At 38.8% G+C, this 26,668-nt stretch overlaps 2 protein-coding genes across 2 annotated transcripts; one reads left to right on the plus strand and one right to left on the minus strand.

The window, feature by feature from the left end:
• The first annotated feature begins 473 nt into the window (after positions 1-473).
• LOC144450954 (hemagglutinin/amebocyte aggregation factor-like) lies at positions 474-2,232 on the plus strand. The gene is made up of 4 exons (XM_078141713.1): positions 474-544; positions 940-1,135; positions 1,672-1,940; positions 2,178-2,232. The coding sequence occupies exons 1-4, from the start codon at positions 474-476 to the stop codon at positions 2,230-2,232; spliced, it is 591 nt and encodes a 196-aa protein (XP_077997839.1).
• Positions 2,233-3,070: 838 nt separating this feature from the next.
• Positions 3,071-6,483, minus strand: LOC144450955 (cytochrome P450 2F3-like). Its single transcript, XM_078141714.1, has 3 exons — positions 6,120-6,483; positions 4,050-5,036; positions 3,071-3,252 (listed from the first exon to the last, which is right to left on the minus strand). Exons 1-3 carry the CDS (start codon positions 6,481-6,483, stop codon positions 3,071-3,073), a joined length of 1,533 nt encoding a protein of 510 aa, XP_077997840.1.
• Positions 6,484-26,668: the final 20,185 nt, after the last annotated feature.

Here is a 26,668-nt window from a genome sequence, read left to right on the forward strand (position 1 = left end):
ACTTTTTTAATCAATTCGACTCAAAGACAAGATAGTTGTTGGTCACAATTATACTTCCGTAACAGTTGATGAGATGTAAAAGAAGTAAATGAAGACGATTATATGTTATTTGGAGTAGACAAACACAATATACAGACTGTACTTGTTATAGGCTAGCGTGACCTCCTTTTTTATCTCTCGAGTGTGATTTTTAAAAAGTAACATGGAAATAGAAGTAAATTGTCATAATTTTACCTTTTTGCATGTAAAAAATGTTAAAGGTCGGCGGCTTGAACTTTAACTAGGGTCGGTCGTGTTATCGGAAACATACTGGTTTTTTTTTGCTTTTTTTAGCCTAATAGATATTGTAGATTTAATTAAAAGGTCTATAACAAATCTTATCTAACATCCGTCTTATGATCTATTCTATCTGATAAACTAAATAATGATAATGCCTTGACAGCTGTCTTTTCCCATAGCTAGTCTCTATAATCATGTCACATAACAATCTCAAGGTGTTACCAGTGAGGCAATACGAAGAAGTTCTTCATCATCTCAAGTCCAGGTAAGACATCGATCTAAGTTTCATTCCAGTGAACACTTGTTGATTTAGATGTAATATGGATAATTGTTAAAGTTGCAATAGCTGCAAATGGGATGTATTTGGAACTTATATTTTTATTTTAGTTAAAATGACTTTATATCATACACCCTGCACACAGTATTGAACCACCTGTTGGGTAAATGTATTTGTTTAGCTGTACACATAGTATGACGCAAAAAAAATTAATCAAATTTGTCTATGCCTACACAGCAAATAGCTACACCTATATGCCTGCACCATATTTGTTGTTGTTGTTGTTGTTGTTGTTGTTGTTGTTTATTTGTTTTTTGTTTGTTTGTTTTTTGTTTTATAGATTCTGTCATCATGAAGCTCATCACAATCTTACTTGTTGCAAGCTCTGTTTTGATTGGTCAATGTGAAAGTCTTGCATCAACAAATGATCTGAAGTGGGTGAATGATTTCGAAGAGAACGTTTACTTCACTTGCCAACCCAATGAAGTTATTCACCACATTGCCAGTGTCCATTCAAATAAAGTGGAAGATCGTATGTGGGGATTCGATTGTACTGCAGCGCCCGCTAACTTCAGCCAGGTAGATATTGTTTATATATCGTGGGATATATTCTTGACCTTAGGTACAGGTTTTTTTCAAAGGGGAGGGGTACTGCCTGTCTAATGTATGAATTCCAGAAAATGATAAAAATGGTATATGTAAATTGGGGAAGTTATGTGAATGAAATTTTAGATTGTGTTTTTACAGGTGCCCATTGTTGTACACGGCATTGCCGTGGCTGACGAGTATACGATATTTTCTTCACAAGCATATAGTTTGTGTCCGCAACATTAGTTTGTATTAGTCGGTCACATGTGCAAAGTAGAGTATGCAACTGTCTATTCTATCATTTTTCTATAGTTGTATGTATAGTTCTCGAAAAACCCGGCTTTTCCTCTTTGAAATATATTGCGTATTTTCATCCATAGAAATACTAGTATACTATATAAACTATTTACTCGCAAACAAATAGATCTGCAAATCTCCTTTCGCTGAATCTGACGCTCAATATGACGCTAGCTGAATCTGAATCTGAATCTGACGCCAACTTTATACTCGTTCACTTTCCATTTCAGTGCATGTGGAGTGGCTATGTGAACAACTACCGAGACACGTTGAATTTCCAATGTTTCTCCAACAGTATGATAGCGGGCGTTTATGCTCACCATAGTGACAGCAACGATGACAGACAATGGCAGTACTTGTGTTGTGAGCTTGAAGGACTTGCAATGACGTCATGCTTACAGACACCATACGTGAATGCATATGATGAGAACGTAGATTACATTGTACCTGATGGCCACTACTGGAGAGCTGTACATAGCACGTACAATACTAACAACGAGTGAGTACTTCTTTACGGCAGGCATTTTCACTTTAATGCGCAATATGTTTCTCATGACTCGACCTAACCACATATACGATGACATACTACTTTTTAAATAGACGCCCTCTACGGCTGGATCAGAAAGTCTAGCAACTCGTAGTGACAAGGCCCCTTAGGTCACTCGTATTTTCATTTGCCGAATGAAGAAAATATTGGGGCATTATATCTAATTGTTCGTTCTGTTCTTATTTGCAGGGATCGTAAATGGTCATTCAACTCATGCCAGTACACTATTCTAGACAAATGTTGAAGAGTATACAGGAAAAAATTAAATTCCACTAGAATCTAATCCAGTGCACAAAAAAATTCCCACAAAAAATTCATATCATGATTGATATCACATTTAAAGTACTAGAATTGTACATGTAATCAGGTCATGACCCACGTGGTTTCAATAAATCAACTTTCAGAATCTACTAGAAATAACATGTATGTACATACTCCAATGTTGTTGGAATAACGCATTCGGAGTAGTCGATCGAAATAAAAGCAAAAGTAGAAGTCATTTTCAAGTGTAATTCTTTATTTTAATGTTCTCGCAGAAAAGTGAACAACTTGACATATAAGTGAATGTTCTTCAGGCTTCCTTTATGATGACACTCTAGATACACACCAGTCCTATACATGTATGTCAATGTTTGTTATAAAGCTGATTGAGTGTAAAATAAAAGTCAAAATCCCTTAAAAAGTAATGATTATATTGATAATATAAAATAATGCCGAGTAATCTTATGAAACAAATTCTATATTAAAAACTACTGTAGTCCATAAGTGTCAACCAAGGACACTGCATAACATGATTACACATGGAGATAATTAACTGAGTAATATGTTAGCTAATTTCCTGAATCACGAGCTTAAAGAATAAGAGCGGCGACTATTTCTTTTACTACTTTTATGTCTGATGCAATTAATATTGAAGATTGTAAAAATCTATTCCCACGGTTCCTTTGTTCTTAGGCTAAATGGACAATAACATTTCTGACCCTTACTTTTAATGTTTGAAGAGGTGAGTTTTAATCGAAAGAATGTAGACTTTCAGCTGTCAATCATTTCATTTGCATTTCACAAACGTACATACGGTGCCATCAGCCTCTCTTCACTGCCTTCATCACGTAATCCAAAGGAGTAAGATTTATATGCATCGCGCCTGTCAAATCCGGAAGCGGAAACTCGTCATCGGGCTGGAGAGTGTAGTTTGCTAACACACAGGTGAAAATCAAGAACAACTCCATTTTCGCCAACTGCTCTCCTAGGCATGCACGTGGTCCTGAAGTAGAAGAGACAATATCAGGTACTGGAGACATGTACAGAATACGGAAAGTATAGGTACAAGCAAATGGAGTAAATGAATATATCATAATAATTTTGGATGGCAAGTTCTGGCACAGAAAAAAACAGTGAGGTAAAAAAGCAAATGCAAACTAAGTAATATGATTAAAGAAGTTATCACATCACTGTGAGAATGTAATATAAATTAAATTATATATAACCATACAGCAGCTATCATTGTGATTGGGGTCGTCTCCCCCCCCCCCCCCTCCATTCATTGAAGCTTGAAGGGAAAAAGCCCTGCTGGCTAAGCATATATCCAAGTATAGCCCGCAATTATTTTGAAATAAATAAACATCTTATAGAGTGGGAAGTCAATGTTAGTTTAATGTTGTATAGTTAAGGTTTACACAAAATTTGGCACTCGAATGTTCTGTTATAATCCCCACTTCTTGTTATTTCTGGAATAATAGTTTACAAGGGGAACTGCAGAGAACATGTGATACCACATGCAGAAAATACTGATGGCGAAAAATAACATGGCACAGCTGAAGGACTCTCAACCAATCAGATTGCGAGATTGGGGACAGGTGATGTTTAATGCGAACCTTTTTGAAAAAGTGTCCTTACCTAACCGGAGTTCCAATTGCTTCTATTAGTATAATATTAGGTGGTATTTACGCAAGCCTCTAAACCAATCAGAATTCGAGATCAGTGACAGTTGTTGTACAATTATACTATTAAATCTGGGATTGAAGCCTTGCCCTTTCAGACTTTTTCAAAAAGTGCTCTTACCTAGCCCAAATGGTATGTGTATAGCTGGCCTTCTAAACTTTCCATTCGGATCAATATAACGAGTTGGGTCAAACTCGTCCGGATTCTTCCACAACTTTGGATCGCGACCAGCACTCCAGATATTACACCATATCATCGTGTCTTTAGGAATGTCAAACCCATACAATGTAGTATCTTGCATGGTCCAGTGTGGTACAGATAGTGGCACTGCACAAGCCAATCGCAGCACTTCAGTAATGGTAGCTTCTGTATAGGGTAGATTCACTCTGTCAGACATATTGGGTTGTCTATCCTTACCAACGACTCTGTCTAATTCTTCTTGGACTTTCTTCTGTATGTCTGGATATTTCAGCATGTATAACCATGCCCACATCAGTGTTGTTTTTATTGTGTCAGTTCCTGCTCCAAATATATCACGTATCATTGCATAAACATACCGATGGTCAAGCAATCCGTTCCCCTGCGACTGCAATGAAGATGTTTCATACGAAACGTCTTTATCTTTTGTAATTTTCAAGAACACATCAATAAAATCCCTTATATTTTCCGGATCATATGTGCTACTGTGCTGGTCAACATACGGTTTGACTGTTTCGATGATTGCTTGTTGGTTCAGAGAATTTTGCTTTCGGTTGATAAAACTAATGAGTGATCCAGTCCCAGGAAATAGAAATCCAATACCACAATACTGGTGACCTATCTTCAACATGGAGTATATTGCTTCCATACAGACCTTGAATCGAGAATCGTCATATTCAAATCGTTCTCCAACAATCACAGAGCATATCACATTAAAAACTGCATTAGACGTCATGTCTGCCGGATTAAAAGCTATCCCCTGGTTGTTGCCAAATTCCCGTAGGAGATGACACGATTCGTCTAATATTTTTCTTTCCATCATCGCTTTCCCCATTCCAAAAGCGCGTAGATTTTTTAATATTACTCTACGCTTAGATTTCCATGCCTCTCCATTGGCAAATACGACACCTAAAGCAAGAATGCCAAAGTACTAATTTCAATTAATCAACAGCTGCAGTGTTTGTGGCATCATAGAAACATAGCAACACATGGTTGTCGTAATCTGGACGACTTGGAAACGGTAATGAATTTTATCAACTATGCAAACAATACTAGAAGTGAATTATTTGTACGTCATTTAATTGCTGTAATCGATGACGTAGATAGCTGTGTAAACTATTGTGATTCCGATGCTTCAGATGATACATATAGGCTTTAGTACTTATTTTCTTTGCCAAGGCAAGTATAAACTTCGCTCTTAATAACGGTGTGACACCGTGACGTCTTTTTCTTATAACTTGTTGTTGACATGCCATATTTTCGTAACATGCTCTTTAGCTCAGATACTTTCAATTTGTCGATGATTTCCATGACAACTTGTGGTTGTAGATGGTCACAAAAAGGAAGTATTTTTTTCAGACGAATGCATTGACCTTCATGTAAACAATATGGCAAGGCTGATAGCTTGACCCCCTTGACAACCGTTGTTAGGCATATTTGCATATCTCGCGAGATCTGCCACGAGACGGGGAATACTATGTTGTCTATATTATTTTGTATCATCATTCATATATTAGTCATCAAAGGGTTTACAGCTCACAACAGAATAAATAAAAACAAAATACAAAAAAATACCTGGAAAATGCGAGTAAATACACAAATACACATTAGCATCGATTTAAAAATCTGACGAGTTACGGGACAAAACTCTTTCTGTATAGAACTTTGGAGTATTTACGACAACGGTATCTCGACCAGATGGGAGAATATCAAATTATACATTAAGTGGATGTTTATCGTCAACAGCAATCATACGTGCCTTACTGAATTTTAGTATGTAACTTTTGGAAACACTTGGTTGATTGTCATCACTGTGCTAGAGGAATTATCATTTTAAATGTCAGTGATCAAAAACCATTACTTCTATGAAAGATTTTACTTCACTGTGAACTTGTCAAAATAATCCAGACAATATTTAAACATTTCTAGAACTCGATGTACTCCTTTGGGATTTACTGTAGAAAGTGATACTCTAAACATTGTACGCCTTACCATCATTTGGAGTTCCCAAACCAGTTTTGAATGGTAAGACTGGCCTTCCAGTAAAATCATCCGCTTTCTTGACCATAGCTTCTCTTATAGCGTCGTAACTATTGAGAACCACAACCAGCTGCCTCCCCAATCGAATCGTAAAAACATCACCATACTTGACGGCCATATCATGGAGAGTACGGAACGGTGTCGCATTGGCGAGAGCAAAGAGATTACCCAGTAAGGGAAGTCCCCGTGGACCAGGTGGTAAAACAAGATTACTGGTTCGGAATCGATTACACAGCCAGTATGTTACTTGGAACACAATGGCCGTTAATAAAATCGTAGGCAGATCAAACCACAAGTGTAAAGTTGTAAACTCCATAACGTCTTCTCTTATGCCGCACCTTTCACACCACTGAGAGTCATTTAGGGTGCGGTTGAACCGATTTTTAATAGGACGTTTTATTGTTGGTACCTAGGGAGCCAGGGCTCTATTTTTAGGCATACCAGCCATGGTGTGCTGTAAAACTTAAACGGTACATGTTCACGTATTTGCCCATATATAATTCTTTTGTTTGGACACCATAGAGTAGCCCGGAGCCCCAAGGTGACAATATCAATCTTAACTTGAATTGCCAAATGTTTAGAGCGCAAAAATCACCGAAATGTGGCGCCCTAGTTTCTAACAATTTACATAATCATGCATGCCATTTCGCTCCCTGATTTTGAAATATCGGTGTGTATGGCTCAAATCTTAGACCAAAGTATACAAAACTATATATTTCTGACATTGAGAATGTCTAAGCTGCATTTTAGCGCATATTTCAACTCCCCTAGCTTAATTTAGTAACAAGTTATGCCCTTTTAATCAAACCCTACCACTTGTGTAAAGTTGTAAACACCATAACCGCTGCTCTTATTCAACACCTATACACAGAGAGTAACATCAGGTCAGCAGATTTAAGAAAACCAGCAATACATGGACATACCAGCAGAATTATTGGACACAAATAGAAATTCGGATCAGTTGATTTCAACACACTGTCAGTTATAAACCTCAATATAATAGACATACATGAATACAGAGCTTACATCAATATTAATTTTCAAACATGATAGAGTTGACAAATAGTGAAATTTATAGTAAAAATATAGATGTATTGAAGCACCTTGTAGACGGAATATTGAGCATAATAATGTGTAGTTTTACCCGCTTAATTGGAAATTATAGATTCATGACAGTGTGTTGCCTGTTTGTGGACAGCTTAATTACGTTTCTACTTTAATATTAAAAGTAAATTTGCGGGTAACGTTTTCGGATATTTTCTCACCAAACCTATAATACTAAATGGGAGTTGTGTCAGGTTTTCCCTAAATGAAATTAATGGATTTGGAGTTATGTTAGCCTGACTGTTGTCGGATTTGTAGTTGATAATCAATCAATCAAACAATTTATATAGCGCCTGAATCCATTACTCAGAATGTTCAAAGGCACTTTACAGGACACTAAAAAGAGTTCTTATCAAAATGCTCTCATAAAAAGATGAGTCTTAATGTCTTTCCTGAACTTGTCCAGGGTTGGTGATTGACGCAGAGCAACCGGAAGACTGTTCCATAATTGCGGGGCAGCGCGTGAAAAAGCACGTTCACCATAGGATTTAAGTTTGCAGGGTGGGATGTGTAATAGACCTTTGTTGTTGGAGCGAAGTACACGTGGAGCATGCTTATAACTGATCAGATCCGATATGTAACTAGGTGCAGCATTGTTGAGAGCTTTGTAGGTCATCAAGAGTATTTTGTAATGTATTCTGTAGTAGACTGGTAGCCAATGTAGATCCTTGAGAACTGGGGAGATATGGTCTGATTTCTTGCGGCGTGAAACAATTCTGGCCGCTGTATTTTGAGCATGTTGCAGTTGATAATACTACCGTACAAATGCTACTGAGATAAATCGATTGAGGCCATGTTGAGGTGCAGTAGTCATGGTGATCAGGCCATGTTGAGGTGCAGTAGTCATAGTGATCAAGTCATGTTGAGGTGCAGTAGTCATGGTGGTCAGGCTATGTTGAGGTGCAGTAGTCATGGTGGTCAGGCTATGTTGAGGTGCAGTAGTCATGGTGATCAGGCCATGTTGAGGTGCAGTAGTCATAGTGATCAAGTCATGTTGAGGTGCAGTAGTCATGGTGGTCAGGCTATGTTGAGGTGCAGTAGTCATGGTGGTCAGGCTATGTTGAGGTGCAGTAGTCATGGTGGTCAGGCTATGTTGAGGTGCAGTAGTCATGGTGGTCAGGCTATGTTGAGGTGCAGTAGTCATGGTGGTCAGGCTATGTTGAGGTGCAGTAGTCATGGTGATCAGGCCATGTTGAGGTGCAGTACTCATGGTGATCAAGTCATGTTGAGGTGCAGTAGTCATGGTGGTCAGGCTATGTTGAGGTGCAGTAGTCATGGTGATCAGGCCATGGTGAGGTGCAGTAGTCACGGTGATCAGGCTATGTTGAGGTGCAGTAGTCATGGTGGTCAGGCTATGTTGAGGTGCAGTAGTCATGGTGATCAGGCCATGTTGAGGTGCAGTAGTCATGGTGGTCAGGCTATGTTGAGGTGCAGTAGTCATGGTGGTCAGGCTATGTTGAGGTGCAGTAGTCATGGTGGTCAGGCTATGTTGAGGTGCAGTAGTCATGGTGGTCAGGCTATGTTGAGGTGCAGTAGTCATGGTGGTCAGGCTATGTTGAGGTGCAGTAGTCATGGTGGTCAGGCTATGTTGAGGTGCAGTAGTCATGGTGATCAGGCCATGGTGAGGTGCAGTAGTCATGGTGGTCAGGCTATGTTGAGGTGCAGTAGTCATGGTGGTCAGGCCATGTTGAGGTGCAGTAGTCATGGTGGTCAGGCCATGTTGAGGTGCAGTAGTCATGGTGGTCAGGCTATGTTGAGGTACAGTAGTCATGGTGATCAGGCCATGTTGAGGTGCAGTAGTCATGGTGGTCAGGCTATGTTGAGGTGCAGTAGTCATAGTGGTCAGGCCATGTTGAGGTGCAGTAGTCATGGTGATCAGGCCATGTTGAGGTGCAGTAGTCATAGTGATTAGGCCATGTTGAGGTGCAGTAGTCATGGTGGTCAGGCCATGTTGAGGTGCAGTAGTCATGGTGGTCAGGCTATGTTGAGGTGCAGTAGTCATGGTGATCAGGCCATGTTGAGGTGCAGTAGTCATGGTGGTCAGGCTATGTTGAGGTGCAGTAGTCATGGTGGTCAGGCTATGTTGAGGTGCAGTAGTCATGGTGGTCAGGCTATGTTGAGGTGCAGTAGTCATGGTGGTCAGGCTATGTTGAGGTGCAGTAGTCATGGTGGTCAGGCTATGTTGAGGTGCAGTAGTCATGGTGGTCAGGCTATGTTGAGGTGCAGTAGTCATGGTGATCAGGCCATGGTGAGGTGCAGTAGTCATGGTGGTCAGGCTATGTTGAGGTGCAGTAGTCATGGTGGTCAGGCCATGTTGAGGTGCAGTAGTCATGGTGGTCAGGCCATGTTGAGGTGCAGTAGTCATGGTGGTCAGGCTATGTTGAGGTACAGTAGTCATGGTGATCAGGCCATGTTGAGGTGCAGTAGTCATGGTGGTCAGGCTATGTTGAGGTGCAGTAGTCATAGTGGTCAGGCCATGTTGAGGTGCAGTAGTCATGGTGATCAGGCCATGTTGAGGTGCAGTAGTCATAGTGATTAGGCCATGTTGAGGTGCAGTAGTCATGGTGGTCAGGCCATGTTGAGGTGCAGTAGTCATGGTGGTCAGGCTATGTTGAGGTGCAGTAGTCATGGTGATCAGGCCATGTTGAGGTGCAGTAGTCATGGTGGTCAGGCTATGTTGAGGTGCAGTAGTCATGGTGGTCAGGCTATGTTGAGGTGCAGTAGTCATGGTGGTCAGGCCATGTTGAGGTGCAGTAGTCATGGTGGTCAGGCTATGTTGAGGTGCAGTAGTCATGGTGGTCAGGCCATGTTGAGGTGCAGTAGTCATAGTGATCAAGTCATGTTGAGGTGCAGTAGTCATGGTGATCAGGCCATGTTGAGGTGCAGTAGTCATGGTGGTCAGGCTATGTTGAGGTCCAGTAGTCATGGTGATCAAGTCATGTTGAGGTACAGTAGTCATGGTGGTCAGGCCATGTTGAGGTGCAGTAGTCATGGTGGTCAGGCTATGTTGAGGTGCAGTAGTCATGGTGATCAGGCCATGTTGAGGTGCAGTAGTCATGGTGGTCAGGCTATGTTGAGGTGCAGTAGTCATGGTGGTCAGGCTATGTTGAGGTGCAGTAGTCATGGTGGTCAGGCCATGTTGAGGTGCAGTAGTCATGGTGGTCAGGCTATGTTGAGGTGCAGTAGTCATGGTGGTCAGGCCATGTTGAGGTGCAGTAGTCATAGTGATCAAGTCATGTTGAGGTGCAGTAGTCATGGTGGTCAGGCCATGTTGAAGCGCAGTAGTCATGGTGGTCAGGCCATGTTGAGGTGCAGTAGTCATGGTGATCAAGTCATGTTGAGGTACAGTAGTCATGGTGGTCAGGCCATGTTGAGGTGCAGTAGTCATGGTGGTCAGGCCATGTTGAGGTGCAGTAGTCATGGTGGTCAGGCCATGTTGAGGTGCAGTAGTCATGGTGGTCAGGCCATGTTGAGGTGCAGTAGTCATGGTGATCAGGCCATGTTGAGGTGCAGTAGTCATGGTGGTCAGGCCATGTTGAGGTGCGGTGGTCATGGTGGTCAGGACATGTTGAGGTGCAGTAGTCATGGTGGTCAGGCCATGTTGGGGTGCAGCAGTCATGGTGATCAGGCCATGTTGAGGTGCAGTAGTCATGGTGGTCAGGCCATGTTGAGGTGCAGTAGTCATGGTGGTCAGGCCATGATGAGGTGCACTGGTCATAGTAGTTAGGTTATGTTGAGAGGCATCGCGGCCATCGCGGTCAGGTTATGTTGAAGTGCACCGGTCATGGTGATCAGGCCATTTTGATGTACACCGGTCATGGTGGTTAGGCCATTTTGATGTACACCGGTCATGGTGGTTAGGCCATTTTGATGTACACCGGTCATGGTGATCAGGCCATTTGATGTACACCGGTCATGGTGATCAGGCCATTTGATGTACACCGGTCATGGTGGTCTGGCCATGATGAGGTCCACCAGTAGTGGTACACATAGCTGGCAAATTATTTTGTGAGCACGTCATTATCTTACTCCAAGCTGCAATCCTGGATCGATACTGTCGTAAGGCAGTGACCCCACAATGAATTGAGGTAGATCTGAGTCTCTGGGTATTTCTTATCATGAGCTATTTCACGCATTGTTGCTTTATACTACATATAGAGTCCACAATACCAGATATGATGAGGCCATGGGAGTAAGTGCTTATGTCCACAATAGCATGTCACTTTTGTTCAATAGTCCTTTCCAGGCCTTGCTAGCTTGTTGTTGTATTATTCAAATGTGACAGTCGTAAAAGTACAACCAACGATGCAAATAAAATATTGTTACGTTCAACTGACCACAATTATCCATATTCCAAATTCTGCTGGCACGTCAAACAGTAGCTGCCTCTACTTATAAAACCCACTCCACCCATCCGATGTTGTTTATCTTAAACCTTTTTATTTTGCTTATTTTGTTTTCAATGCCGCCAACATCTCTTAGACTAATATAATGATTTGAATCTAACTAATTATTCTGATGTGCGACATGGCAAAGAGACTACAATTGATAACAAAAAATACCATATTATTTGAAAATGAGTGCAGAAAATAAATATGACATAAAATTACGGGTCAGAGTAAAATGACTAATATATTACTGACAATTTGTAAGCCCGCATCCTCATGGTTCATGCATTGTGACGGGGCATAACTTACTATTTGCTGGACAGTTAGTATCGCAGCAACTAATTGATTCAAACAATACATACTTTCAAGATTTTCATTCTGCATTTTGTTCTCATTTCGAGTGTAAGTGTAGTTATAAATGTTACATGTGTCCACTGTAGAAACTGTTCTATAGTGGTCTGAGATGTTACATATCAATAAACTACAGTGCACTCGTTTCAGCATATAGCTAAACGTTCAGCAATGTTAGCAGATCTCTTTACACAAATAAGAGACGAGCAGAATTTACGACAGGGGGTGGGATGAGGGGAAAAATGGTTGGTGTGAAGGTGCGCTGAAAATTCTGATGGGCTAAAAAGGATGTCTTGTTCCTTTTTTCGCAACAACTGTCTACAAACTCTGTGGGTTTAATCAGTATTTGTTAACTTATAGTGGGGAAGGTGGAACAATAACCTCAAATATCTGCTTTAGTTGCTTTTAAATTGCCTTTCTGAAAGTTTCATAGTCCATGTGCTGTAGTTATTAAAAATAGAACATTTACTGGAACGTATTTAGTCTTGTTTGACCATGAACTTCGTTCCAGTCGTTAATTACGGCGAGTTTCATTAATGTTACTATTTCTTGCAGTGACTACATCTTCAAATTTGTAGTGATTGATTGATTGATTGATTGATTGAGTGAGTGAGTGAGTGAGTGAGTGAGTGAGTGAGTGTGTGTGTGTGTGTGTGTGTGTGTGTTCATGTGTGCCTTCGCGTGCGTGTGTGCGTGCGTGCAAGAGAAAGTGAGACAGAGACAGAGATAGAGCGAGAGAGGAGAGACAGACAGACAGACAGACAGACAGACAGACAGACAGACAGACAGACAGACGGAGAGAGAGAGAGAGAGAGAGAGAGAGAGAGAGAGAGAGAGAGAGAGAGAGAGAGAGAGAGAGGGAGGGAGGGGGGGGTATTTGAATAGCGACTTGATAATTTCATATTCAAACGAGCAAAACATAAAACGGCTAGGTGGGTGTTTATAGTCTATAGACACGCGGCATTCAAGGTAAAGACTGTCAGTCACAACTATAGCATGACACAAGGACACAAGTCTAATGTAACCTTCTTTGTTATGGTACAAAAACAAACTTAGCGAGGCATTTCACAAGACATTGGAAAAAATTTGCGAACCGCACGAACATCTCCAGGGGTTTGCTTGGACATTGACAATAAACATCTGGGGCCACACTTATATTTTCTTGTTTTTTAACTCATAGTTGAATATTACTCATTAATCTTTCAATTTTTGTATTTACAAATTGAAAAATTAGGGAAACGCATGGGTCATTACCTTTTTACTGCTATTCATTTGTAAAATTCATTATTTATAATTTTCATTAAAAACTGACTTATTGCCAATTCACTGTGTTGGGAATACATTGGCAACAATAAAGAATAACGAGAAGTGAACAAGATATTATATTTTATTTATAAAAGTATTAAATATTCATTCAGGAACTCTCCAAGGATGACTCAATTTTCCAGAATTATGAAATTAAGTTGAAGAGACTAACACTTTAAAGGTCATTTGTCGTCAGTATACACTTAATAGTGCCTTCATTGATTGTCATGTAAACTTCTGCTCTGAAACAAAGTTTTCAATTGATTTGTGCGTCCTAAGTTACTGGTTCGTAGTGTGGGACCCCGATGCGTGCGCGCGTGTGTAAATTGGACGACTGCAAGGCTTAAATTTATTTCTTTGGAACTCTGCCGACATCTTTAACCAAAACCTCTAGCCTAGTGTATCTATAACACGTATAGGTATGGAAACATGGGGGTTAAGTCTAGAGACGATTACATACTCGATATAACAAATACACAAACAATTTGATCATTTCGTTCAAGACAACTTCAACCCATTCTCATCTAAGACCATGCAATAATGCAAAATAGCGAGTGGACAGGATGACCAAAATATGATTATACCTCAAAATGGCCACCGAACACTGGGAAATAATAGATTGGTGATTTTATTAAAAGCAACATAAACGACCACATTTCGTGTATGAGTTCAATAGTACAAGAAAGTTCAAGTTGAGTTCAATGGGACAAGGTTAAGGTTTTAATTGCTTCGAGTTATTTTGCTTTTAAATGCATTCGTCCTCGTTCTGGAGGACCATTTTTCCCCACATGGTAAATACACAGACTCTGAGTATCCTGTAAAGTTTTGAAGATAATGCCTCCAATCTTCCATAGAATTCGGCGAAATTTAAAACTGAAAGGTCCAACAAGAGTTTAGATATATAATGCTGGATATAAAGTTGTCAGAGTGGTGTGGCTTCTAAATAAGAGGAAACATAGTATTTATTTATTTGACTATTTAAACTCGATAGTCTGTTGAGCCAAATGCTCTTCTCATACAGTGTCGAGATAAAAAATATACAATATATACATTAAAAATACCAAGAAGTAAAAATACAAACGAATAAAACGAATACAAAAGGTTGTAAAATGGCAAAAACCAGAAGAAGAACAACGACTACAAAATTAACGATTTTCTAAAAGATGACATTTACATTTACATTTAAAAGACTGAAGAGTTGTGCAGGATTTGACATCAATAAAATGTTCGAAAATATCTTGAGAACATATCAAACAGTATCATTTCTTTGAATTGAAAGATAAGAGTATAAGGTACGCTTTCGGTCATACATACATTTTTGCACTGACCCTATGAGGTAACCTACAACTATGTACTAAGTCATAGTACTCTCTGATCGAGAAGTGTGACGAGTGTATACTGTGCAGAACCAAATCCCAATCTCCAATTAATAATTGATACCTATTCAAGGTTTGCGCATGAATGCTTAACTCATTTTGTTAATAGGTTGAATGTAAATAATCCCAACTTTGGTTAAAAACAGAACTGCTTGTGCTACTTACCTCAACAAGTGTGTGAAATAACAAGACCACGATGGAGAGTACTGAACTACTCCACACTGCCTATTTCCACCGGTGGATTAAGCAAAGACTTTTGTTCATGGTCCTTCTCAGTGTCCACTTTGGGTCAAGGTATTCGCAAGGTAGGGGTTGGAGATCTTTGTTAATGTTATGTTCTTGTTGTCGTGGATTTAGTGATATTTAAAGCTAACTTATGGATTAATAGAATGATATTAAATACTGAGTTTGAAAAATTTATATTCAAATACTACTAAGGCCTAAAAATAATTGTTTGGTTCCGGTTACCCGACCACCTAGCTTTTCACTGCCGACCCTTAACATATTTTAAATATTCAAGAAGGCAAAAAAATCCAAAAAAATTGAGAAGTCTCACGAGAAACAGTAGATGCGGAAACTGAAATCAACTTAAAAAGACAAAATAAAACTGTTCTTCCAATCTGTAATGGCTGTATATCTGATAGGAGGAAATAAACAACACAGAGACTATTTGGAAAACAATGGAAAACCTTAACTTGACACACTCACACAGAAAATAATATAATAAAATGAAATAAAAAATCTACCTACCCCACCTATTCTAAAATTGAGCATAATTAGAACCACGTATTTTTTATTAGGGCTAATAACAACTTACAGTGGCTACAGAAGTAAACCGTAATCTAATCTTAGAGGATATAAACATATCTGTTAAAGCTTAAACGGAGTTTAGGAACTATTGGAAAATGTCTCACAAGTTCAATAAATGAACTTCGTTCGTTAAGGACAACTCCCCCTAAACGAACTTTCACAAATGCGACATCGACATATATACATGATGTAAACCATGATGAAAATTGTAGCTGCCACACCACTACGATCGACACAATGTAAAAACATGAGTTGTTGATAGATTGATCAAAATTTACTTCTAATGTGAGATACAGTGCTGGGTATGTTGGCAATATTTCAATGTGTGTATTGTTATGTATATAATGTGAATTTTGTCGACCTGTTCTAGGTAAAAAAAAAGGAACGATCGAGCAGTGTCGTATAAGCTCAATAAACGAACTTCGGGGAGAGGTTCTGCCGTCAGTGCAGTTGCTGGACTTAATTTTCGCACTTCTAGGAAAGATTTCACGCCTTCAATAATGATACTCATAAAAAGCCATGATAGAAATTGTCTCCAACTAGCCAAAAACTACATAGACGTTCCACTGCGCATGCTCTTTTCTGTTTTTGGCATGATCAGCGTATTTGTTTGTAATAATAAGAATAAGAAGCTCAGTATATCGTTGTACTCGCCTTACCCATGACCCTTCCTATTTGCTTCTTGTGTAATACATATATATTTTCTTGTTTTCTATTTTTCGTCGTATTTTCCTAGATCCCTTTCTCCCGATGCTTAAACGAGACAAATGTGCCATACTGGGATGTTCTCTTTATTTCAGTTGATCAAAATATTGTCTAAACAAGCAAATTACCGGACAGATATATTCTCTTCAGTCCCCCCCCCCTTCCCCGCCGTTGTAATTTCTGCTGATTACTAACTAAGGTCCTATTATCAGTTTGAGCTAGCGTGAAAAAACGGTTATACATACCCCGGTACACCCTGAAACTTGTATATGAGCAGATCAAGTGGTGTGTGCAACGACCGTTACCTGTTACTTTTAATGCCCTAAAAGGCAATTTGCATTTATCACCATGTAAATTCTATTATGTAGTAGTAGTAGTAGTAGTAGTAGTAGTAGTAGTAGTAGTAGTAGTAGTAGTAGCAGTAGCAGCAGCAGCAGCAGCAGCAGCAGTAGTAGTAGTAGTAGTAGTAGTAGTAGTAGTGGTAGTAGTAGTAGTACTACTAGTAGTAGTAGTTTATCATTGTGACTTGTGACATTTTAAATTCGGACGACACAAAAAAGAAGCATTTTCACTTAACCTTATTTCGGGCTTATAAGTCACTCTGAATCTAAATTCTACAGCACATCAAATAAACAGTACAGTTGTCTTGTATGTTACGAAGCTTAGGCACAATGATTGACATGTAGAATCCTATTAGCTGTATAATTAAACACTTTGCAATTTAGTCGTGTAAGTGTCTATACATTATTAATACTGGTTTCCTCATTATGCATGTTTTACTCAATCAACTTATGGACCTAGCTATTTTCCACTTCATCAGTTTTATAGTTTAGCTTAATGCAGTATAAATGTAATCGAACGCCAGTTAATTATTTTGTGAAGACAACCGAAAACGGTGTTAATGTGCTGATGTGTTTACACATGCAACCAGTCCCTGCAATCATTGTACGTGTTCACTTGTGTACATCTGTTAAGATGCTAATTGTACAGTGCTATTAAACGCAACACGCAATTTACACTAGGCACAGTTCAAAGCCTTGAGGAGTATTCTTGATGATTACACATATGTTATTTGATAAAACAACGTCACAGTATTTTTAACTTTACAAAACAGAAGACCAAGTCCGTGTTTGCAACTCTTAATATTGCAAAATCTTCACGATATGTAGGACTCCTAAACATTTGATGTACGTACCGGAAGTAATTTTTAAACAAACTGGGTAAACACCAGTTATCACATGTAACATAGACAATCCACTGTCTATGCTTTTGAGTAGGAAGCATAGTAAAGTTGTTTTATTTTTTATGTTAGATGTTTGTTGGAGTTTACAGCTGGCATGGTAGATATTATGACACCCTATAGATATGACGACTGTGATATACATACTACATGCATGATCAAAATATGCATAGCTAATTGCTAATTAAGTGATATGTTTCCAATGGTTGCCATGAATGTCATATAATTTGGGGAATATATTGGGTTTGATAAAAGTTGACATGTCCTTCAGTCTACACTAAAACTTAAATACCAACGTTTCATGGGAGGTCTTCTTCAGGTTCTAAAAACATGCCACGAATAAGTAGAATGAGAGGAATAAACCAATTGCAAGCAATTGATACTATACAACGCGTGTTTTATATACATGATGTATATATGTAGCTTGCACATTAGGCCTAAACAAACTGTTTGGTTCCGGTTACCTGACCCCACCTAGATTTTCACTGCCAACCTTAAACTTGTTTATGTATTCGAGAGAAAAAATAAAATCGCGAAAATTGTGAAGTCTTGCCAGAAATAGTGGATGGGAAACTGACATCATATAAAGACAATGTCTTCTTCCAATTTGCTGTACATCTGAAAGGCAGAAACCAATAACACAGAGACCATATGGAAAACAACGGAAAACAAAAACTACCTGAACTAGACACTCACACATGATTTCACTACCTACCCCACCTATGCTAAAATTGAACGTAAAATAAATCGGAACCACGCATTTTAGGCCTTTTGGGAATAATCTAACTTCATTTTTCCATAAATTCATTAGGATTGGAAAATGTAGCCATTGGTAAAGATACGCTCAGTGGTCCTTCGATCGTTGATGGTGTATCGTCTGTGGCGATAGATGGGAATGATTTGACATGCGTTCATCTGACCATAGACAGTGCCGATATCTTACCATGGCTGAAGATTGACTTAGGGATAGATACAAGATCAGTTCGTCACATTAATAAAGTTGTTATCAAGAACAGCTGGAGCTTTACTGGCGAAGGTATCACGAAAAATTAAGTTGCTTTTGAAATCAACTGAGCTTCACGTTTAACATTAGATTATACTAGGCAAATTCACAACGACAAACATTACATCAGTACACATATGTTTGTGATATGACAGTCTTCCTAGAACAGACAAAAAAAAACATTACTTGGCCAAATTCATCATATTTCTAATGCGATTGTAGTTTCACAATCTATTATCATGTACACCATAGAAAACTACTACAAACGAGTTAATTGAGATGCACCATTGCGCTTGCGTTTTTGTCTTTTGTCGGATTTGAAAGGAAGATAGCCACTTTGTAGTCTTGCTGCTAGACGTTTGGGCTTTCTTCGATCCGATACGGTAAGCGAACGAAGTTCGCAGTGAGGGCTTGCCCGAACATCCTCGATAGCGATGTTCGGTCGTGTGTCGTATTGTATCGGAAGAACATCCGAGGTCTAGCTGTTACTATTTCGATTGTCTTTTCGTCTTTCTAAAAGATCAATTTAACTTTATTTCAAAGTTACAGGATGTGGTTTGGAGATTCCCTACTTCAGGCCTATTGGTAATCCGTTGTCTACCAGTTCTGAACCTACTACAGCAGATCAATGCTGTGATTATTGCAGAAGTAACAGCGCATGCGCATCCTGGTTCTATGATACCTCAGAATGTTGGCTATATGATACAACGGATATTGCACCCTACACTAGTTCTTCAACTGGCTTCCCCTATGGTAAATATCCTAAAGTTATCAACCTTACAGTTTTCAATTAAGTTACAATGTCTCGAAAAACAATTCAGTTAGACTATTATTTCTGTTGCCAAAAGGTGTTTCCCATTTTTTTTTATGTAGTCTTCGAGATCTCCGCATGGAAAGGGTTTGTAAAAAACCGCTCAAATACAAATTGTGATCTTGCAGGGCCAACAGGATTGATAACGATGTAAAAAATTCGTTACCATTAATTAATAATGTATGGAATCTTGCCTTAATTTATGAACTCAAGGGCACATTGATAATGCTTTTCCTAACAGGTCATTCCGAAGTAAAAATACACAGACACTTTCCCAGTGTTCTAACTGTTGCACACAGCATCAGAACATAAATTATGGACCGTAGCATTTATTGACTTATATCGAGAAAAACTCTCATATGCACACATCCATGGATGATTTTTGAAGTTTATCCAAAGACATTATAGATGTAGGAATTCTTGTAAGTGATGACTCAGAAATGGTGCCGAGATTTTCACGTTCTTAGAAAGTTTTGACAATTATGTTATTCCCCTATTTTTCTTCGTTCAGCCAAGGTAAATACGAGTGACTTATAAAGGTCACCTCATAGACGCGCGCTGTCGTGACGTAGGTAGAATGGCCTAGAGTATGCATTCCATATTTTTGTTCAACTTGGCTCATGCGTGGTATAATTCAATGTGTTCAATTTTATAGGATCCGTCACACATCATGTCTTAATATACACTTATCGTAATACTTAAGCTGCGGTATACCCCTTGTGTTTATAGGCGATGGCGGATGGCCTTCCATTTTCATGTTTGGTGTAGAAGTACGAACTGGATATTCATCAGACTTTCGTTCTAATCCAGTCTGTGGGAATGAAGTTCAATTGGTTGACACGAAAACTGGTATCCTTGAATTCCCATGCAATGATAGATTTGGACAATACGTCAGTGTTGAACAGACTGGGACGTATGACCAGCTGAGGGTCTGTGAAGTAGAGGTGTATGCAGGTATGTACATGTACAACTATGTGATACTTGTATGCAAATGAGTACCAGTGTAATGATTAGTTTCTTTCACCTTCAAAGACATACATTTCGTCAAAAATGTACAAATTGTATTTAATATTATATATATATATATATATATATATATATATATATATATATATATATATATATATATATATATATATATATATATATATATATATATATATATATATATATATATATATATATATATAGTGAAACTATGGGCGCTGATACGTGTAATACTGACTGTTTGGGTCATCACTACGTATATACTGGAATACGATTTTGACTAAAATTTTGAAGTTTGCCCCATTTTGGCTAGCTATTTTTCAATTAATAAGCATATAAGTTAATGATGTATACTTTGAATTGGTTTCTAGATAATGTGAATTACGTCAGCCTTGGGTGTTACGATGACTCATCAACTCACATGATATCTAGCTTGGAAGGCGATATTCAAGTTGCTGACCTACTGGATGGGGAAAGACAGGAAAGAGTTGATGCATTCAAGAAATGCGCTGTTGCGGCAACTAGACTTGGCTACATGGTCTTTGCATTGCAAAATAGTGGAACATGTCGATCTGACTATGAAGCAGGACTATCTTATGACATGTATGGTATTTCTAGTGTTTGTGCTGATGACGGAGAGGGAGGACCCTGGGCAAACAACGTATACCTTAGGGTCAATGGACTTTCTAGTAAGGCCAACTAAAATATAATGTTCAAATTACACATCTTCAAAAAGGAGAGGTCGGCATACAATTTATGATTTTATTTATTTTTGCGTCAAAATAAAAATGATTATGTACAGGTAAACCAACTTCTAAAACCCCTATCGACCATTAGTGCATGTATCAATGACCCAGTCAGATTGGATTTGTCAAATGTGCTACCCATCATAGACCTGATTCAAACCACGACAAAAAAGGATCATTTGCTATGAATTACTAGTACGACACCATCTGGTCCAGAAAAAGACCATGGTTGTAACACCCGAATGCCTGTATTTATGACACCGTTCAAAATCTTTCATTGTACGTAGCAGTGGAAAAGTTCGGGCTTGTAAGAATGGTGTCAGCCTAAACTGCATTCACACTCGAAAATTACGCTAACTTAATAGCTAGTCTAGTCACCTACTCAAAGTGCCCTTTCGCATCAGTACTAATCTAGCCCACTCTTTTGTGAAGTTCCATTACAACGTACCAAAGTCGACTCTGACTTTGCTTATCTCCCCTTTCATCTTTCTTCTACTGAACCTGGGTCAATATGTATGTTTTGCAGCGAACAGTGTTCCTGGTCGATATGTACACCTTGGATGTTACTCGCACACAGTCTCAAGCCCAACAATGGCGTCCATAGAGGGCACTGATGTCTTATTATATGATGACTACACATTGCGATATTTAGCCATCAAGAAATGTGCTACTGTGTCTGCTAAACTGGGGTTCCCAATCTTTGGTGTTCACAATGATGGTCAATGTATGTCAGATGGTACTGCCTGGTTGACGTACGATAAGAATGGACAATCGACCGGTTGTTATTATGGGGAAGGTGGATCATATGCAATTGATGTATATGCCATTGTCCATGGAATTGGTATGTATTTTAATTATTTATCATCACAATTAGGCCATGGGAAACCTTAAAAGCTTGCCACTTTGTAGTACTATCAGCGGTTGAAAACTACTGTGTGTGACATAAGCTAACTATTAGACTGTATCAGCCAAAACATATACCTCATCTAATAGGAATGTGAAATTGATCAACATGAGCATGTTTGCACTCGAGGAGCCATATGCTCTAGAGTGGGAATTGAGCGCACATATTCAGTGCAGAATATCAAAGCTGTAATATTGCTAGTCTGGGTTACCCAGACTCCTATAACCCCCCCCCCCCGACTACCTGACAGAGGCTTATGTCAGATGAGTATGCGTATTAAACCTTGACTACTGATACTGCCTCATTTAATGGCCTCCAAGATTTTTACTTGAAAGTGGGGGGCTAGGTGAGACACTCATCACTTTCCGTCTTTCGTTGCATGAAACTGGACATAAGCTTATGCGTACTACATGTAAGCTTATCTTGAGTGACTGCTACGGTAAGAGACATTACTTAGTATACTAGTAGTTATATTTATCATTCTCAAGTGCAAACATGTTCATGTTCATATTGATCAATTTAGTATATCATTCATACATCATTACCGGTCTTCATGAGTGAAGCTCAGATGAAGAGGATGGTGTGATAACCAATCTAGTTCTAATATACTGGTATGCTGTAATAGGGAACTTGCAAACCCGCCATGTTGAATGTTGCATCATGGGAAATGTGATAATAAATATAGAATTGTAAACAATAATGTTACATTATTTTAACCACAAATAATCAATTCAAAGTCACCCTGTCCATTGTGTGTGGTTTACTTTATCGGTAGCTCCAGATTAGACATTACGATAACCACATATAATCCCATAGTCCTTTGCGCCTGAGCATGCTCAGTCTGGATTGCAAGTTCCCTATTGTCTATTGTTTGTTTGGTGATATTCCTTCCTAAAGTCGTTTGGAAACTATTATTCAACAGATGAGGTACCCCCTGAATCTACCTGTACCAATATACAGATCTCAACGCTTTCCGGTGACGCTGTTGGCATGGTTTCAGACAGTCATATCACGACAACGGACAATGTGGACTTGGAGGGCACTACACAAATAATATGTGACCCTGTCGAAGGAACGTTGATTCCCATAGGGCAAACCTATGTAAGCTGTATAATCAAGGATACATCCGGAAATCAGAATACATGTGCTTTTACGATCCTTGTCGAAGGTTATTATTCCTCTTGTGACCTTGAACATGTATGTATGTATGTATGTATGTATGTATGTATGTATGTATGTATGTATGTATGTATGTATGTATGTATGTATGTATGTATGTGTGTGTGTGTGTGTGTGTGTGTGTTTGTGTGTGTGTGTGTGTGTGTATGTATGTATGCATCCATCTGTGTATTTATTTTTCCTTGTAATCTATGTAGAGAAAGATTAATGGGAATAAAAATTATTGGGGATTATGTTTTTAGGACTTGTTTTCATTCTTTCAGAGTGAATAAACATAAAGTTGTTATTACTCCTTTTCATGCCATGTAAGCTGTCGAGATTTTTTTTTATTAACAAAGCGTTTTCTTACATTGCTTTCTTTTCAAATTCCTTGATAGACACTGAGATCCCTACAGCCCAGTGTAGTGACGTCAACACTGTAATCCCACTAGGAGCTGACAGTGTCGTAGTGCCATCATTCCCTGTAACTGTGACCGACAATGTTGATCAACCAGGCGATATAAGCATAACCTGTACTCATCAAGAAAACAGTCTATTCTATGTAGGCACAACAACGGTTTCATGTGATGCCACCGATAGTGCTGGAAATGTTGCTACGTGTGTGTTTACGGTGATAATACCAGGTTTGTGTTAGAATTCTCATTTAATACTTGAATATCGTGAAAACCCAAATGATTCATACTAGTAACTTCCCTTCATTTCTAAGGCATTCAACATGAATTGAACACATCACCAACATATATATATATACAGACACTATACCGTCTTGTCGTTTAAGGTCATCCCAGAATGGCGTCACATCACCCCATGGAATACAATACGATTTCGTTTTCGATTTTCAGATGAAGTACCTCCAACAGTAGTATGTCCGGAGATCACTGAATATGACGCAAACAATCTAGTCATCACATACAACGACATTTCAGTCAGTGACAATTATAATTCTGAGACTGAGGTCACTCAAACATGTAGCCCACTAGAGGGCAGTAGTTTCATAATTGGCGTCACTGACGTCGGCTGCTCGTTCACAGACACATCCGGTAATAGCGCAACTTGTCAATTCACTGTTACAGTAAGAGGTGAGTGTCGATCCTTATTGTGTTATCATACAGTTGAATTTAAGAGTCACTCTATCTATTTAACGTTATGGATGGGAGTAGCATTGGATGTTATTTATGTTTATATTGAAACAACTAAACATCAAATGATGAGCAACACTGCACTCCCAACAGACACAGCTTTACAGCAAGGAAGAATCCCCAGGGCGGTACCAGTGGCCAACTCTGGTATAGGGTGTGTGGCCTGTGCTGGAAACCCAAGGCCCATTTTAGACCCACTTTGACAAAAAATCAAGACCCCATTTTAGACCATTACAGGTTTCTAAAAGATGAAAGTTTAGACCTAACTACATTTTCCTTAGGAGGCAACATTTTGGAGCAATTAATGGCAATTACGATTTGGTAAGGACAGTGGACCACATTTTAGACCAAGCAAAATAAAAAATAATGGAAAGTGGATCCCATTTTAGACTCTTCAACTCGAAAAAACACACCCCATTTTAGACCAATATACATATACTCATATAGGGGGAGTAGCCACCCCCCCCCCCGGGGGGGGGGGAGGGTCGTGACATAACCCATGTATAAACCGGATGCAATCGATTGTGTAGAATCTGACTAGGAATATTATATTTTCAAGGAGTTTCATTTTTATTCAAAAAAGAAATGTACTATTTTGCCTTGCCATATTCTTTGTTGAATTAGGAATGTCTGTGCAGCTAGTCAAGTTAGGGTTATGTGTTTGGGATCTTCAAGTTTCTGGGTCAAGCCATCTCACTACTGTTATTTGATTCCAAAAACCCAATAAACCGTAAGGTCCCTCAGCAGTGTTTAACCACGTGCACTATTGTTCCCGGTCAAGCCAGTCACACAAATGGGGACAGACTGCAAGGATCGATGCTTGGTATTTTGGGTAAGTTCAAAGGCTACTGTGCTGCCATCTGCGGCACGGATGATAAGTTTACATCTGCAGCAACAACTTTCCTTGTGGAGAATAGGTACATTATTAATACTCTTCCACTTTTTAGCATCAGTATATTTGTAATTTCATAAATCTGTTAGATTGTAGAAATAACTTTATTTTTGCTCTGTTTGCAGAGAATCCAGTGCCGTCTGATGGATGGTGTGAAATAACAAACAAAGGTAATGAATTATCATATATTTGATAAGCCTAGAAACAAGTTGATCATGCATTTTGGTACAATGCCAACCCATGTTTGTTAATGCTTGTTATATCAAAATACATATATAAGCATTTTACATATGAATAGCATAAACACCACAATTTCTTTGAGGTAACAAATGAACCAAAGCGTCAACCATAAAGTTGAAGATATCTTGCTTATTATAATGGTATTACCATATCAGTTTAGTTTAGTTCCTGACGGACCGTATTCTGTACTACATTATCTTCACACTATTCCATCTAGTCAATCCCCTTACTCTAGCACAGAATTCTGTGCTTCCCCTACGGCGTTCATATAAACATGATGATATCATCATATCTCCACATAATTTTAGTTTAAATAGACTGGAGATGGAGTCCTGGTTGGACATTTGCATATCATAGTCAAAACTGAAACAGCTGTACCAAATGAATATTAATGAGCGATGACGACAGCCTGTCAATTTGTGATGGATTATACTACTAACATGTGCCATTTGTGCTTCGTCCACCATGGGGTTGAACCACAATTAACACCCTGAGTATCGGGATTGACCAGATGGAACAGTATGAAGATAACGTAGTACAGAATACGGTCTGTCTAGAACTAGACTAAGATTGTTGCAGTTTTTACACAAACATCCAATATGGCAGCTATTTAGAAATTTGCAATCTCTTTAATGAGGCCCATAAATTAGTTCACTAATCACATTGCTTTTTGCAGACATAAACAATAAACTTATCTATAATATTGTAATTTACTGACGTAATCTATTTGCCAATTCTTGCAACAGTTTGTGATTAAACCAGTTGTACGGCGGCATTACACTACAAAGTATTTTCGTTACCAGGTAACACAGCAACTTGCTGTTCAGATGTTACGGGTAATAACCTCAGAAAATTAAGTGAATGGACAGTGTGTACACCAATTTAGTTGTTTTTAAATGATAATTAACAGACAATTGAAGGCGTTGGATGAAACACAGTTATACACAATTTAGTTTCAATGTCAGCCAGGGACAATCATTATTAGTGAACAATGATACAGGCCGAAGGTTTGCTAAGGAGATTCAAGTAGAAGTGAGACTGATTTTTATCTTTGCTGTATTTCATTATACTGAGGGAAACACAGCTAAATTTCACAAATTCTAAGCATAAAAATGCAGCTAAGATAAAAAAGATGTTTGCCTGTCCCTCTTTAACTTTAAACACAAACTGTAGGATATTTAGTCAATATTTCTCTTGCTTTCAGACATTCCACTTTTTCAACTGTTTGAAGTTGTTTGTTTTGGTTGGAATGATGAAGGTGGTCCAGAGACGTCTACTGTGAGTGTTGATGTAAACAACAACGTAAATGGACTGACTTATG

Source organism: Glandiceps talaboti, chromosome 20, assembly GCF_964340395.1.
Source record: "Glandiceps talaboti chromosome 20, keGlaTala1.1, whole genome shotgun sequence".
NCBI lineage: Eukaryota > Metazoa > Hemichordata > Enteropneusta > Spengelidae > Glandiceps > Glandiceps talaboti.